Source organism: Tetrahymena thermophila, assembly GCF_000189635.1.
Source record: "Tetrahymena thermophila SB210 genomic scaffold scf_8254603, whole genome shotgun sequence".
In the NCBI taxonomy this organism is placed as follows: domain Eukaryota; phylum Ciliophora; class Oligohymenophorea; order Hymenostomatida; family Tetrahymenidae; genus Tetrahymena; species Tetrahymena thermophila.
In genome coordinates this window covers 1-12,081 of record NW_002476373.1, presented here as the reverse complement: position 1 = coordinate 12,081, position 12,081 = coordinate 1, and the positions used below count along the sequence as shown (strand labels likewise).

General features: G+C 21.5%; 3 protein-coding genes across 3 annotated transcripts in view; all 3 read left to right on the top strand. All coding sequences in view use genetic code 6, as the record gives it.

Moving 5' to 3' along the window:
- The window catches only part of TTHERM_01045810 (50S ribosome-binding GTPase), a gene marked incomplete at both ends in the record, with an annotated part of 3,675 nt that extends 1,695 nt beyond the window's left edge, over positions 1 to 1,980 (top strand). Inside the window, one exon of the mRNA XM_001017994.3 lies at positions 1 to 1,980. This exon is cut by the window's left edge and continues 1,695 nt beyond it. Coding sequence (XP_001017994.3) covers positions 1 to 1,980 — 1,980 coding nt within the window.
- Positions 1,981 to 2,295: 315 nt separating this feature from the next.
- TTHERM_01045800 (alpha/beta fold hydrolase) lies at positions 2,296 to 3,975 on the top strand (the record flags this gene model as incomplete). Its single annotated transcript, XM_001017993.2, has 4 exons — positions 2,296 to 2,499; positions 2,566 to 2,980; positions 3,054 to 3,237; positions 3,378 to 3,975. The coding sequence occupies 4 exons, from the start codon at positions 2,296 to 2,298 to the stop codon at positions 3,973 to 3,975; spliced, it is 1,401 nt and encodes a 466-aa protein (XP_001017993.2).
- Positions 3,976 to 6,413: 2,438 nt separating this feature from the next.
- On the top strand, positions 6,414 to 10,121 carry TTHERM_01045780 (50S ribosome-binding GTPase; the record flags this gene model as incomplete). Its single annotated transcript, XM_001017991.2, has 1 exon — positions 6,414 to 10,121. One exon carries the CDS (start codon positions 6,414 to 6,416, stop codon positions 10,119 to 10,121), a length of 3,708 nt encoding a protein of 1,235 aa, XP_001017991.2.
- Positions 10,122 to 12,081: the final 1,960 nt, after the last annotated feature.

Below are 12,081 nucleotides of genomic sequence, written 5' to 3'. Positions count from 1 at the left end.
TAAATTAATGAACCTTCAATTCCATCATAAGAATCATAAGATCAAATAGCATAAAAGATAGGCATTTAAAAGGAATTAGATGCTTTACACTTTGGATTGATTACTAATTTTAATAAAATAGATGAAGTTTAAAGTGTTTTATAACTGCTTTTTAATGAAAACTTTAATATATTAGACAAAGACTAAAGAGAGAGAGTCATACAATAATAAAATAAATTAAAAAACAACATTTAAAGACATTTTTTAATATTGTATTAATGGAATTCTTACTAATTCGAAAAAGAACCATCAAGCGAAAAAATTTTACTCTCAAGAAAACAGCTTCACTTTTGGAATTTAGTTTATCATCTTTAACCAGTTATTGATATCTAAAAACACAGGTAGACTTTGGAAGATCTAGCCAAATTAAAAGTGATCAAAGAGATTACTGCTTATTAGAGCATTTAAAATGGGATAATTGATGCTTTTCAATACGAAGACTAAGAAAAAATAAATTTTACCATTTAGCAATTTTTTGAAGCCATGGATAAAATTATTGGAGTTGGAGGAGAAGGAATTAGAAATATGACATTCTTCAGTTATAATGCTAAATTATTAATAACTTCTTTCAAAGCAATAAAAGAGGTCAATAGAATTTTACTTGCTTTAAATGTAGTTGCATCACTTGCTAGTATTGGATTTGACTTTTCTTCTTATTAAAAGAGATATATTTGCTCTTAATAGATGCAGCTAAATACAGTTTCTAATGCTTTAAGTGGATTTCTTGGTATTGCTGCTTTTTTAATCCCAGGATTAGGATGGAATATTGGTGGAATAGCATCATCAATAGGATTAATACGAAATTTATTTACTTAATAGACTTTTACAGACAAATAACAGTTTAATAAAACTATTGGATTATTCTTTAAAGATTTTCTAAACGAAAAGAAAATTCGTTTATTGTATTTTTAAAAGGCAGAATTGCTAAAGGAGAAATATTGTGTTGAATTATATTCTCAACCATAGTGCAGCAAGGCTTACGAATGCTATAGAGAACTAGAAAAAGACAATTTTACAAGCAACAAACAGATTTTATCAAATATTCATAAAGGGACATAGTCTGACAAATAAATTAAGGATGAAATTTCTTAATATATTTTTAAAGAAAATATTATTAACAAATTGTTCTTTTAATTTGAAGAGGTTAAATCTGACTAAATTTAAATTTAAATTCCAGAAATTAAGCAATGTATCCTCATTAATGATTAAATTATTTAAACCTTTTTTAATCGCTTCAAAGTAGAGGATTAAAAAATATATGAGAAAATATATTCTAAACTCGATTATAAAAAAGAAGTTGAAAAAATTTTGAGATCAGAAAATCCTACAGATGAATAATTAGATCACTTCAATAATTGCATGAAACAATACTCCATTGATCTTAATAATTTTGTAGAATAAATTAAATAAACTAATTATAGTTATGAGGAATATATTGAGTTTGCAAATGGAACGTTAAGAAAAGGTAATAATTATGAAATTTTATTCAATAGCTATTCTAATTTAGCTGTAGAAAAGCAAAAATATTTATGTGAACAAAGCTTAATTACAGAAATAGAGTTATCTCAATCAAATTAACATTCCTTTGTAATTAAAGAAGAATTTCAAAATAAAAAGTTTTTTAAATTAGGCAATTCAATTTAATCTTTATTAGATTAAATATCCTAGTTGTGTAATTATGAAACTTTCATATCTTCAAGGTATTTGTAAAAGTTCAAAGGCAGAGAAAAGCTTAATCTAAGTTTCTGTTCTTAAGAAGATAACCTAGAAAACAACTTAGAAAAATCTGTAGATTTATTATCATTTTTATAAGAAAATGTGTCTGAAGAAGAATTTATGTAATGTGTTTCCTAATCATTTTAGTAAATTGATACAGCTACTTACACAAGAATATAGTCCTTCTATAGAGCTTATTAATCTATATAAGCGATATTCAACTGAGCTTATTCAATTAAATAAAATACAAAGAATGAAAGCCAGGCCAAGTAAAATAAAATAAAATGGTAGCAATGGATTTCTAATTACTACTAAATTAAACTAATTTAATTTTTTATTATAAATCTTTATTGCATGTTTTCTCAATTTGAATATGTAATTTCAGATATTATATTTTATAATTATAATAGATTTAAATAATTTCCAAATTCTTTTACAAAAATATTAAACATTTTGTTTGTTTGTTTGAAAAATATATGGTAATGTCAATTTATTTTTTATTTTGTTTCTTTCAAATTTTTAAGTAAGAAAATAAGAAATATGACAATAAAACACCTTAGTCTTAGCTATAAATCAAAATTATTAAATAATAAAAACTTAGTGTTACAATTAATTTGCATAACCCTTTATAATTAATAATAGAAATATTTATTTATATTTACTTTAATATCTTAGATATTTTATAAAAATAACAAGTAATCAGTAAAAAAATAATCAAATTAAACAAATTTACAAAAATAACAAGTAATATATTACAATAGATACTCTATATTATTAAGATATAAAACACATTTTTGTTTTAAAATGTAGCAAGATAAGTTTAAGAAATTTGATATCCCTTCAAATTTTATTCATGGAAGAGACACTAGACTAGCATTATAAATATAAAAGGAAAATGAAGAAATTAGAATACTATGCTAATAAAATGAAGCTCAATTTAAATAGATTATAGATCAAGAACATAATAAGCAAATTAACAAATTTTAAAATGAAGTAAAAGAATTGAAGTTATCTGGGAATAGATATCTATTTTATACAGATAGGATTTCAGATATAAATTAAAATGAAGCAAATCAAATTAATATACCAGTTATTATGACAATCCATGGCATTCCTGGAAGTCTTTAAGATTTTTTGAGCTTATAATAACACATTTAAGCGCGTTTATCTTGTAGATGGATAAATTTCTCAATACCAGGGCTTGATGGCTAAGATGAAAGACGAGGTACATTGAAATTTACTCTTAATTTAATTTGATAGTAAATAAAGTTTTTTTTATTTTTATATGAATTTACTAGGAACCTATTTAGGATATTTGGAAGACACTTCCCTCCTAATGAAAGATTTTTTGGATGAGCTTAAAATTGATAAAGTTGTCCTTATTATGCATTCTGCTGGAGGTATGTATGGGAAAAAATTTATTCATACTCATCCAGAAAGAGTAAAAGCAATTGTTTAGCTAGCTTCGATTGGATTAGAAATGTAAGATTGATTAAAAATTATATTTATCCTTTTTTTAAAAAAATTTCTACTTTACGACTCACTAAAATTATTTATTAACAATACTATTCTATTTGTTGAAAGTTAATATTATGATATTTTTAAAAATTATTAATAAATAGATGGGAACCTCTACTTGTTCAGAATACTATTTTTTAAAAGATAGGAATAGATTTAAATTCTATAACAAGAGAGCAAATTGATAATAAAGACTTTAGGGATAGTATGATTAGAAATATTAATAACCTAATGAATATATTTAATCAAAGTAAAGACAAATCTTTATAAGTTTGGAAAGCAATGAATTTCTATCATCATATCATGCTATTAAAAGCTCAAACATACAAAAATGGATTTGATTCATTTTTTCTGGAAATGAAAAATTTAGATAGAAGAATACCTAGATTTTTTGCATATTCTTAGGTTGATGCTCTTTTAAGAGAGAGACATTTGCAGTAAGAAATATATTACTATATTCTTTCTCCTCAATCATACAATTTTTAGTTAAAAAATTAACCAAAATTAGATTATAAATTTTAGCTTAGAGATGAATAAAGCGTTCTCAAAAATTTCATATTTTCGTATAATGATGCTGGACATGCATTTTAATATCATAAAGGATTTGAATTATCTATAAAGCTTAAAATATTTATTTAAATTATTGAATAAATTGAGGTGAGTAATAAATAAATAAATTCACAAGTATAACCAAAATTATGAGTACATACAATATTAAATTAATTAATTATATATATATATATATTTCGATTAATATGCTAGGATTTATAATTATTTTTGTCAATTTATTGTTAAAATTAGTTTAAAATTTTGAAAAATGAGTGTCAAAAATACCCCTATGGGCTAGACTTCTTATTTTACCATATATAAGGCATAAAAATATTTTTTATAATTAATTATCATTATTCTTTCATTCATTCACTCATTAGTTTAATTATTTTTCTTTCTTTTTCTTTAATTTATTAAATTATATCTAAAATATTTATTATTTTAAAGTGAAATTTGTTATTTGATATAATACAATAATATATTAGATAAAAAGTATTTTTTAAAAATCATTTCTATAAAATATTGTTTATTTGTAAATAATATAGAAGCTTAATTTTAAATCATTTATTTAAAAACAAAAGCTTATTTCGTTAATACCATTTTAATAAAAAAGAAATTTTAAAAGCTAAACACTCAGGTCATGAAATATTTATTTTATACAATAGTATCATAAATAATGAAAAAAACTTATTTTTGAATGCTATAAATATTATTAAAGTAGTTTTAAGTAGATACTTTAAGTTATCCATCCATTTATAATCGCATAATAGTTTTTATACATTATCAAAATATAAAATGAAGTTTAAAAAAGAGTTTTTTATCAAAATGCTAGGAAAGTTAGAGTATGAATCCAACAAAGTATAAGAAAAGCTCTAAAACAGGAAAAATAGCTTATTAAAATGCATAATTATTTTAATTCAAATACATTAAAGGTTTTTATTTATATTTTTAGGGTATAATTCTATTTACTAGTCCTAAGTAGAAATAAAGTCAATTTTTTAATGGCTATGCCTCTCTTGACATATATTTGATGAATTCCAGATTATTTTTAGCAAAACATTTTAATTTTTTTAATTCTTAAGAGTTCTTCATGATATGTAATTTTAAAATTCTATAAAGCAAACTCAAATAATCTTAAAAATAAAGCCATGAAACTTAGTATATTATAAAATAACTAGAAAATAATTGTAAAAAATGGGATGATAAACCAGCAAATTAATCAATAGAGAGTAAATAAAAAGCAAATGAAGGATAAAATATTATGGATAATAAAACAAAACAAAAAAACTTTAAACCATCTAAGAAAAACCAACTTTAAATAAAAATCAATAGTCATTCATTTTCTTTAATATTATTAAAAATTGATATTAAAATATAAAAATCTCTTTTTTTATTAATCTTATAAAAAATATATCTATATTTAATAGTAAAAAGATTTGTAATAGATGCTAATTAGTTGATTTTTCAAATCAAGATAATTAATTATAAGCAAATTAAAAATATTCATAAACATTATTAAGTTTCCCTTTATGATAAATTAATCAATCAAATAAGACTTTTTTAAACTGTTTTTCTTTATTTTTTTACCATTGATCTTTTTTTAAATATTGTAATTTTCTTCTATTGATTAGTTTCGTAAAAACGATATAGTTTACAGTCTATCAATTAAACAACCAGTTTTCTTAAATTTTCAGAATCAATTTAAAAAGAAAATGTTGATATATTTAGTGTCAATATTTTTAAGAAGTATTTAGGTTTCTTTAAAAATATGGATGGTTGGATATTTAAAATAATTTACTAGCTAATAAAAATAACAAATATGAGATAATCATTTGTTTTATTTTATTTAAAAAAAATTATTTAGAGGAATATTATTAAAACAAAAGTAAACAAATTAGTTAATATCTATAAACATTCGAAATAGTGTAACATTATTGATACTAATTACTTTCATGAAATATATCCAGTTAAACTTTAGATAACTAACTAGAATTTAAAATTTTTTAAACTTAAATGGTCTCCTAGTCTTTTTTATTAAATAGTTAGTAATTTAATTATTAATAAAATAATAAAGATTTTACATTTTATGAAATCATGTTCCAATTATATTTATAAAAGAAATTAAAAAAGCAATTAATAAGTTTATAATATCGATCAATATAAAATCAGACTTTTTGATCAATCAATATCAAAATTTACCCTATATAATAAAAAAAAATTTTTTTAATTGTATTTATTAGATACAACCGAAAGCACTGACTTAATTTTAAAATTAGAGCTATACTAATTATATGTTAGCCTAAACTATAATATAGCGTGAGTTGAAAGATTTTAATTTTTTATTTGAGTATTTTTCCTCGAAATAGTGTGGTGAGTTTATCAAATTTTTTTTACCATTTAAATTTTATCAAATCTATTGGAGTATAATAAAAGAATCTATCTACATTTCGACTTCGTTTTTAGCTAAGAAGTGTTTTCAATTTATTTGTTTTTAAAATCAAATTTGATTAGATATATTAATTGATTTTTAAAAATCCCAGCCTTCAAATTATTTATAAAAAAATATAAAAATAAAAAATATTTAGAATCTAATGCAGTAAGAAACTAATTTATTTGGCGATTAATTGCAAAATACACCTGGCTATTAATTATTAGGGTCAAATCTTAGTTCATTTTATGATCCTTAATTAAAAATATCAGGTTGCATATTAAAAAATTCCAGTCAACATTAAATTAATGAGTATGAAAAAATGATTTGTAAAGATGGTGTTAAAATAAGAATTTTTCTTGGAAATACTGGAAGCGGTAAAAGTAGCACATTAAAGACAATAACTAATTAAGATGAAATTTTAGTGAGCGACGGGAGAGATTCATGCACGTAAAAATGCAATATTTACATAAAAGATGGAATTAAGCACATTGACACCCCTGGCATTAATGATACAAATAGGATTAGAGAAGAAATAATATTTGAAATTGTTAAATTCCTGTTTACTGAAAAAATCAAAATATAATAATTATTTTTCGTTTATGTATCAAATAAATAGCTTTAGACTTAACAAAAAGATATCAATGAGTTAGTCTACACTTACTTCTTATATGAATTATTTGGAGATTTGATTAGCGATCCAATCACTCTAAAGAGACTTATTGCTGAATTCTAGAATAGCGATAACTTCTTGAAGTGGGTTTAGTGCAAATACCATACTGGTCAAGATAAATACAGTGACTTTAGAATTCAAATTTACAAAGAAAAAGATAAAGCATTAAATTATATTCAATATGCCAATAGTTATCATATTTTTGTTTATACTCATTTTGATAGATAGCCAAATATAACTTTTAAAAAACGCAACGAATACATGCTAGATTCTCTCAGAAAGTAAATTTGGTCAAACATTACAGATTCTGAACTGAGTAAACTCTAAAAATATGCAGATGATATCCAATAACAAGAAAAAAGTTTAAATGAAAAAATTCTTAGAATTGTAGAACTTGCCTAAAGCTGTTTTTTATATGATAATAAATAAAATGTACAAAATATTATTCTTATAGGCGAATCTTAAGTCGGTAAATCTTCTTTGATAGAATAACTAACCAAATATAAAGGACTTGTAGGGGATTCTATCAATTCTAAATCTAGATTTTGCGAAATATTCCCAGTTATATATAATAATGTCAGATACAACTTTATTGATACTCCAGGATATGGAGGAACTGAGAACAGAAGCAGCTACTTAGATAATTTTAAATAAATAGCTGACTTTCTTAGAAGGAATAAAATATTAGAATTCAAAATTTTATTTGTTAGAAATGCAGAAATATAATATAGAGATAACACTGATTAAATTGTAAAACAATTTCTTCTTTTTATTTCAGAGCTATTTGACTAGGAAGTTACTTTAGTAGACTCAGATATGCTAGATGACATCCTTACATAAGGCTTTAATAATGATATAAGCCAAAAAAATATTAGATATGTCAAGAGTAAAATGATTTAAGTTGAGAGATTGACAGATAATGATCGAAGAGGCGGTATCTATTTCAATAATTTTGAATTAAAGAGCGTTGAATTTAAGTGCAACTATATGCATGAGGGAGAACTCTAAAAAATAGATGAGTAAGAAGATTAGCTACAAATATAGACATTATTCAAGGCTATCAATTCTATTGATAGCTTTTCAGTAGAAGACAAAATTTAGTTGAAAATAACAAAATTTTAAGATTTCTAAATAATTACAGATCCAAATGAATATAAGAAATAATACTAAAGGATATTTATTTTATATCGTGAGCTCGACAATATAACTGCATAAATTAATGAACCTTAAATTCCATCATAAGAATCATAAGATCAAATAGCATAAAAGATAGGCATTTAAAAGGAATTAGATGCTTTACACTTTGGATTGATTACTAATTTTAATAAAATAGATGAAGTTTAAAGTGTTTTATAACTGCTTTTTAATGAAAACTTTAATATATTAGACAAAGACTAAAGAGAGAGAGTCATACAATAATAAAATAAATTAAAAAACAACATTTAAAGACATTTTTTAATATTGTATTAATGGAATTCTTACTAATTCGAAAAAGAACCATCAAGCGAAAAAATTTTACTCTCAAGAAAACAGCTTCACTTTTGGAATTTAGTTTATCATCTTTAACCAGTTATTGATATCTAAAAACACAGGTAGACTTTGGAAGATCTAGCCAAATTAAAAGTGATCAAAGAGATTACTGCTTATTAGACAATTTAAAATGGGATAATTGATGCTTTTCAATACGAAGACTAAGAAAAAATAAATTTTACCATTTAGCAATTTTTTGAAGCCATGGATAAAATTATTGGAGTTGGAGGAGAAGGAATTAGAAATATGACATACTTCAGTTATAATGCTAAGCTATTAATAACTTCTTTCAAAGCAATAAAAGAGGTCAATAGAATTTTACTTGCTTTAAATGTAGTTGCATCACTTGCTAGTATTGGATTTGACTTTTCTTCTTATTAAAAGAGATATATTTGCTCTTAATAGATGCAGCTAAATACAGTTTCTAATGTTTTAAGTGGATTTCTTGGTATTGCTGCTTTTTTAATCCCAGGAATAGGATGGATTGTTGGTGGAATAGCAGCAGCAATAGGATTAATAGGAAACTTATTTTCTCAATTGAGCTTTACAGACAAATAATAGTTTGATAAAACTATTGGATTATTCTTTAAAGATTTTCTAAACGAAAAGAAAATTAGTTTATTGTATTTTTAAAAGGCAGATTTGCTAAAGAAGAAAAACTGTGTTGAATTATATTCTCAACCATAGTGCAGCAAGGCTTACGAATGGTTTAGAGAACTAGAAAAAGACAATTTTACAAGCAACAAACAGATTTTATCAAATATTCATAAAGGGACATAGTCTGACAAATAACTTAAGGATGAAATTTCTTAATATATTTTTAAAGAAAATATTATTAATAAATTGTTCTTTTAATTTGATGAGGTTAAATCTGACTAAATTTAAACTTAAATTTCAGAAATTAAGCAATGTATCCTCATTAATGATTAAATTATTTAAACCTTTTTTAATCGCTTCAAAGTAGAGGATTAAAAAATATATGAGAAAATATATTCTAAACTCGATTATAAAAAAGAAGTTGAAATAATTTTGAAATCAGAAAATCCTACAGAAAAATAATTAGATCACTTCAATAATTGCATGAAACAGTACTCCATTGATCTTAATAATTTTGTAGATAAAATTAAATAAACTAATTATAGTTATGAGGAATATATTGAGTTTGCTAATGGAACGTTAAGAAAAGGTAATAATTTTGAAATTTTACTCAATAGCTATTCTAATTTAGCTGTAGAAAAGCAAAAATATTTAAGTGAAAGTGAACAAAGCTTAATTACAGAAATCAAGTTATCTCAATCAAATTAGAATTTGTTTGCAATTAAAGAAGAATTTCAAAATAAAAATTTTTTTAAATTAGGCAAACCAATCTAAGCTTTATTAGATTAAATATCCTAGTTGTGTAATTATGAAACTTTCATATCTTCAAGGTATTTGTAAAAGTTCAAAGGCAGAGAAGAGCTTAATCTAAGTTTCTGTTCTTAAGAAGATAATCTAGAAAACAACTTAGAAAAATCTGTAGATTTGTTATCATTTTTAAAAGAAAAGGTGTCTGAAGAAGAATTTATGTAATGTGTTTCCAAATCATTTTAGTAAATTGATACAGCTACTTACACAAGAATATAATCCTTCTATAGAGCTTATTAATCTATATAAGCGATATTCAACTGAGCTTATTCAATTAAATAAAATAGAAAGAATGAAAGCAAGGCCAAGTAAAATAAAATGGTAGCAATGGATTTCTAATTACTACTAAATTAAACTAATTTTATTTCTTATCATAAATCTTTGTTGTATGTTTTTTAAATTTGAATTTGTAATTTCAGATATTAATCTTTATAATTATAATAGATTTATGTAATATCTAATTTCTTTTACAAAAATACAGATTTTTTTTTTTAAAGTAACCTAACATGAATATTTATCTGAAATGATATTTAATTTTTGTAATTTTTATTAATTTTTTTTAATCCACACACTATTTAAATCTAAATGAATTATCATTAATTTTTTTTATTTACAATTTATAATTTTATTTTAAATTAAAAATAAATTTTACTTTTCTTATTAATAGCATTTAAATGTTTGAAAAAAAAAAACGAATTCCTAATTTTTAGATAAAAGTTTTAAAATCAGAATTTGGAAATCAAATTATTTTTTACACTTTATTTTTGATTAAATTAATTTAGCAATTTTTCTAAAATATTATTATTTTTCAGTAAATTTAAAGAATAATTACATCCATTTTTATTTTAGTAAAAAATACAAAAATACTATCATCTAAAAAAATTGAACTTATTTTTAATAAAAAAATTATTAATAAAATTATATTAGAACTTTTAAGTAAAATCATTTTTAAAGAGTTAAATATTTTTTATATTATTTTTAAATAATTTTTAGTTCACATTACTTTGTTTAACTAATTTTTTTAAATATATCTTTCATTTATTTATTTAAGTTATTAAACTACTTTACCTAAGGCTTAGTTAAAAAATTATCAAATGAAATATAAAATTAGCAAACAAAATAATGGATATTTTTCTTTTCATTTTTTAAGATATTTAATTTTATTTGCCTTAAACAATTTGCATAAATAGGTTTTTAAGAAATATAAAGCATCAACTTAGAATTTTATTCATTTGGATAACCATTACATATAGAAGAATCGCTTTAATTGCTAATGTAAGTTATGCTTTGAACTATTTTAAAATAATCTATTAAATTCTTAAAAAGTTTTTTTATTGAATTTAGCTATCCAAATGAAGATCTAATACCAAATTATAAAGATTCATACATTTTGATTAAGTATTATTTAATTTGTTATACTCTTATTTCTCTTATTTAATTCCTTCTTATCTAAAAATAAAAAATAAAAATATTAAATTATTTTTAAATGATTATTTAATTCTGTCAAATAATATTTATTAAAATCTTTAAAAATATAAAAATAAGTTAGATGAAAAATTTATTAATTTATTTAAAAAATACATAAATAAATAATTACATTTTTTAAAATTTAACTTAAAAAATATTCACATCAAAATTTAAGTTGTAGATTATTCATTTATAAATGTTAATTCTAAATTATTTTTCAATAAAAAATATTAATTAAATAAAATAACTAATATCATATTTTAAATATTTTTTATTTTATTCATTATTTAATTAATATGGTATTAAAGTATAAAAAAATTGAAAAGGTAAAACAATACTTTGAATGTATTAGAAATGAATTTTTTTTACTAATAAACATTTTTCAAAATAATTTTTTAGATTAAAATTCTAATAATTATTTTTCTTTTTGAATTGGATTTTTATAAAAAAAAATAGTTATTTTGAAATCAAAAGTTTATCATTTCTAAATTAAATATGTATAAATGAATATTATATTGACAAATTACTAAAATTTTTCTAATTGTAAATAAAATTAAAATCTAAATTTCTTGAGAATAAATTTTTAATTTGTTTTTTTATCTTTTCATTTATATTTTAAAAAAATTTTTATCAATAATTATTTAAACCTTTTTCAAAAAATAGAAAATTTGATTATAAAATTTACTAATTGAGTTTTCTAAACTAAGATTAAAATAGAAAATTTAAAATTTATCTTTTAATTTTATAAATTTAATTT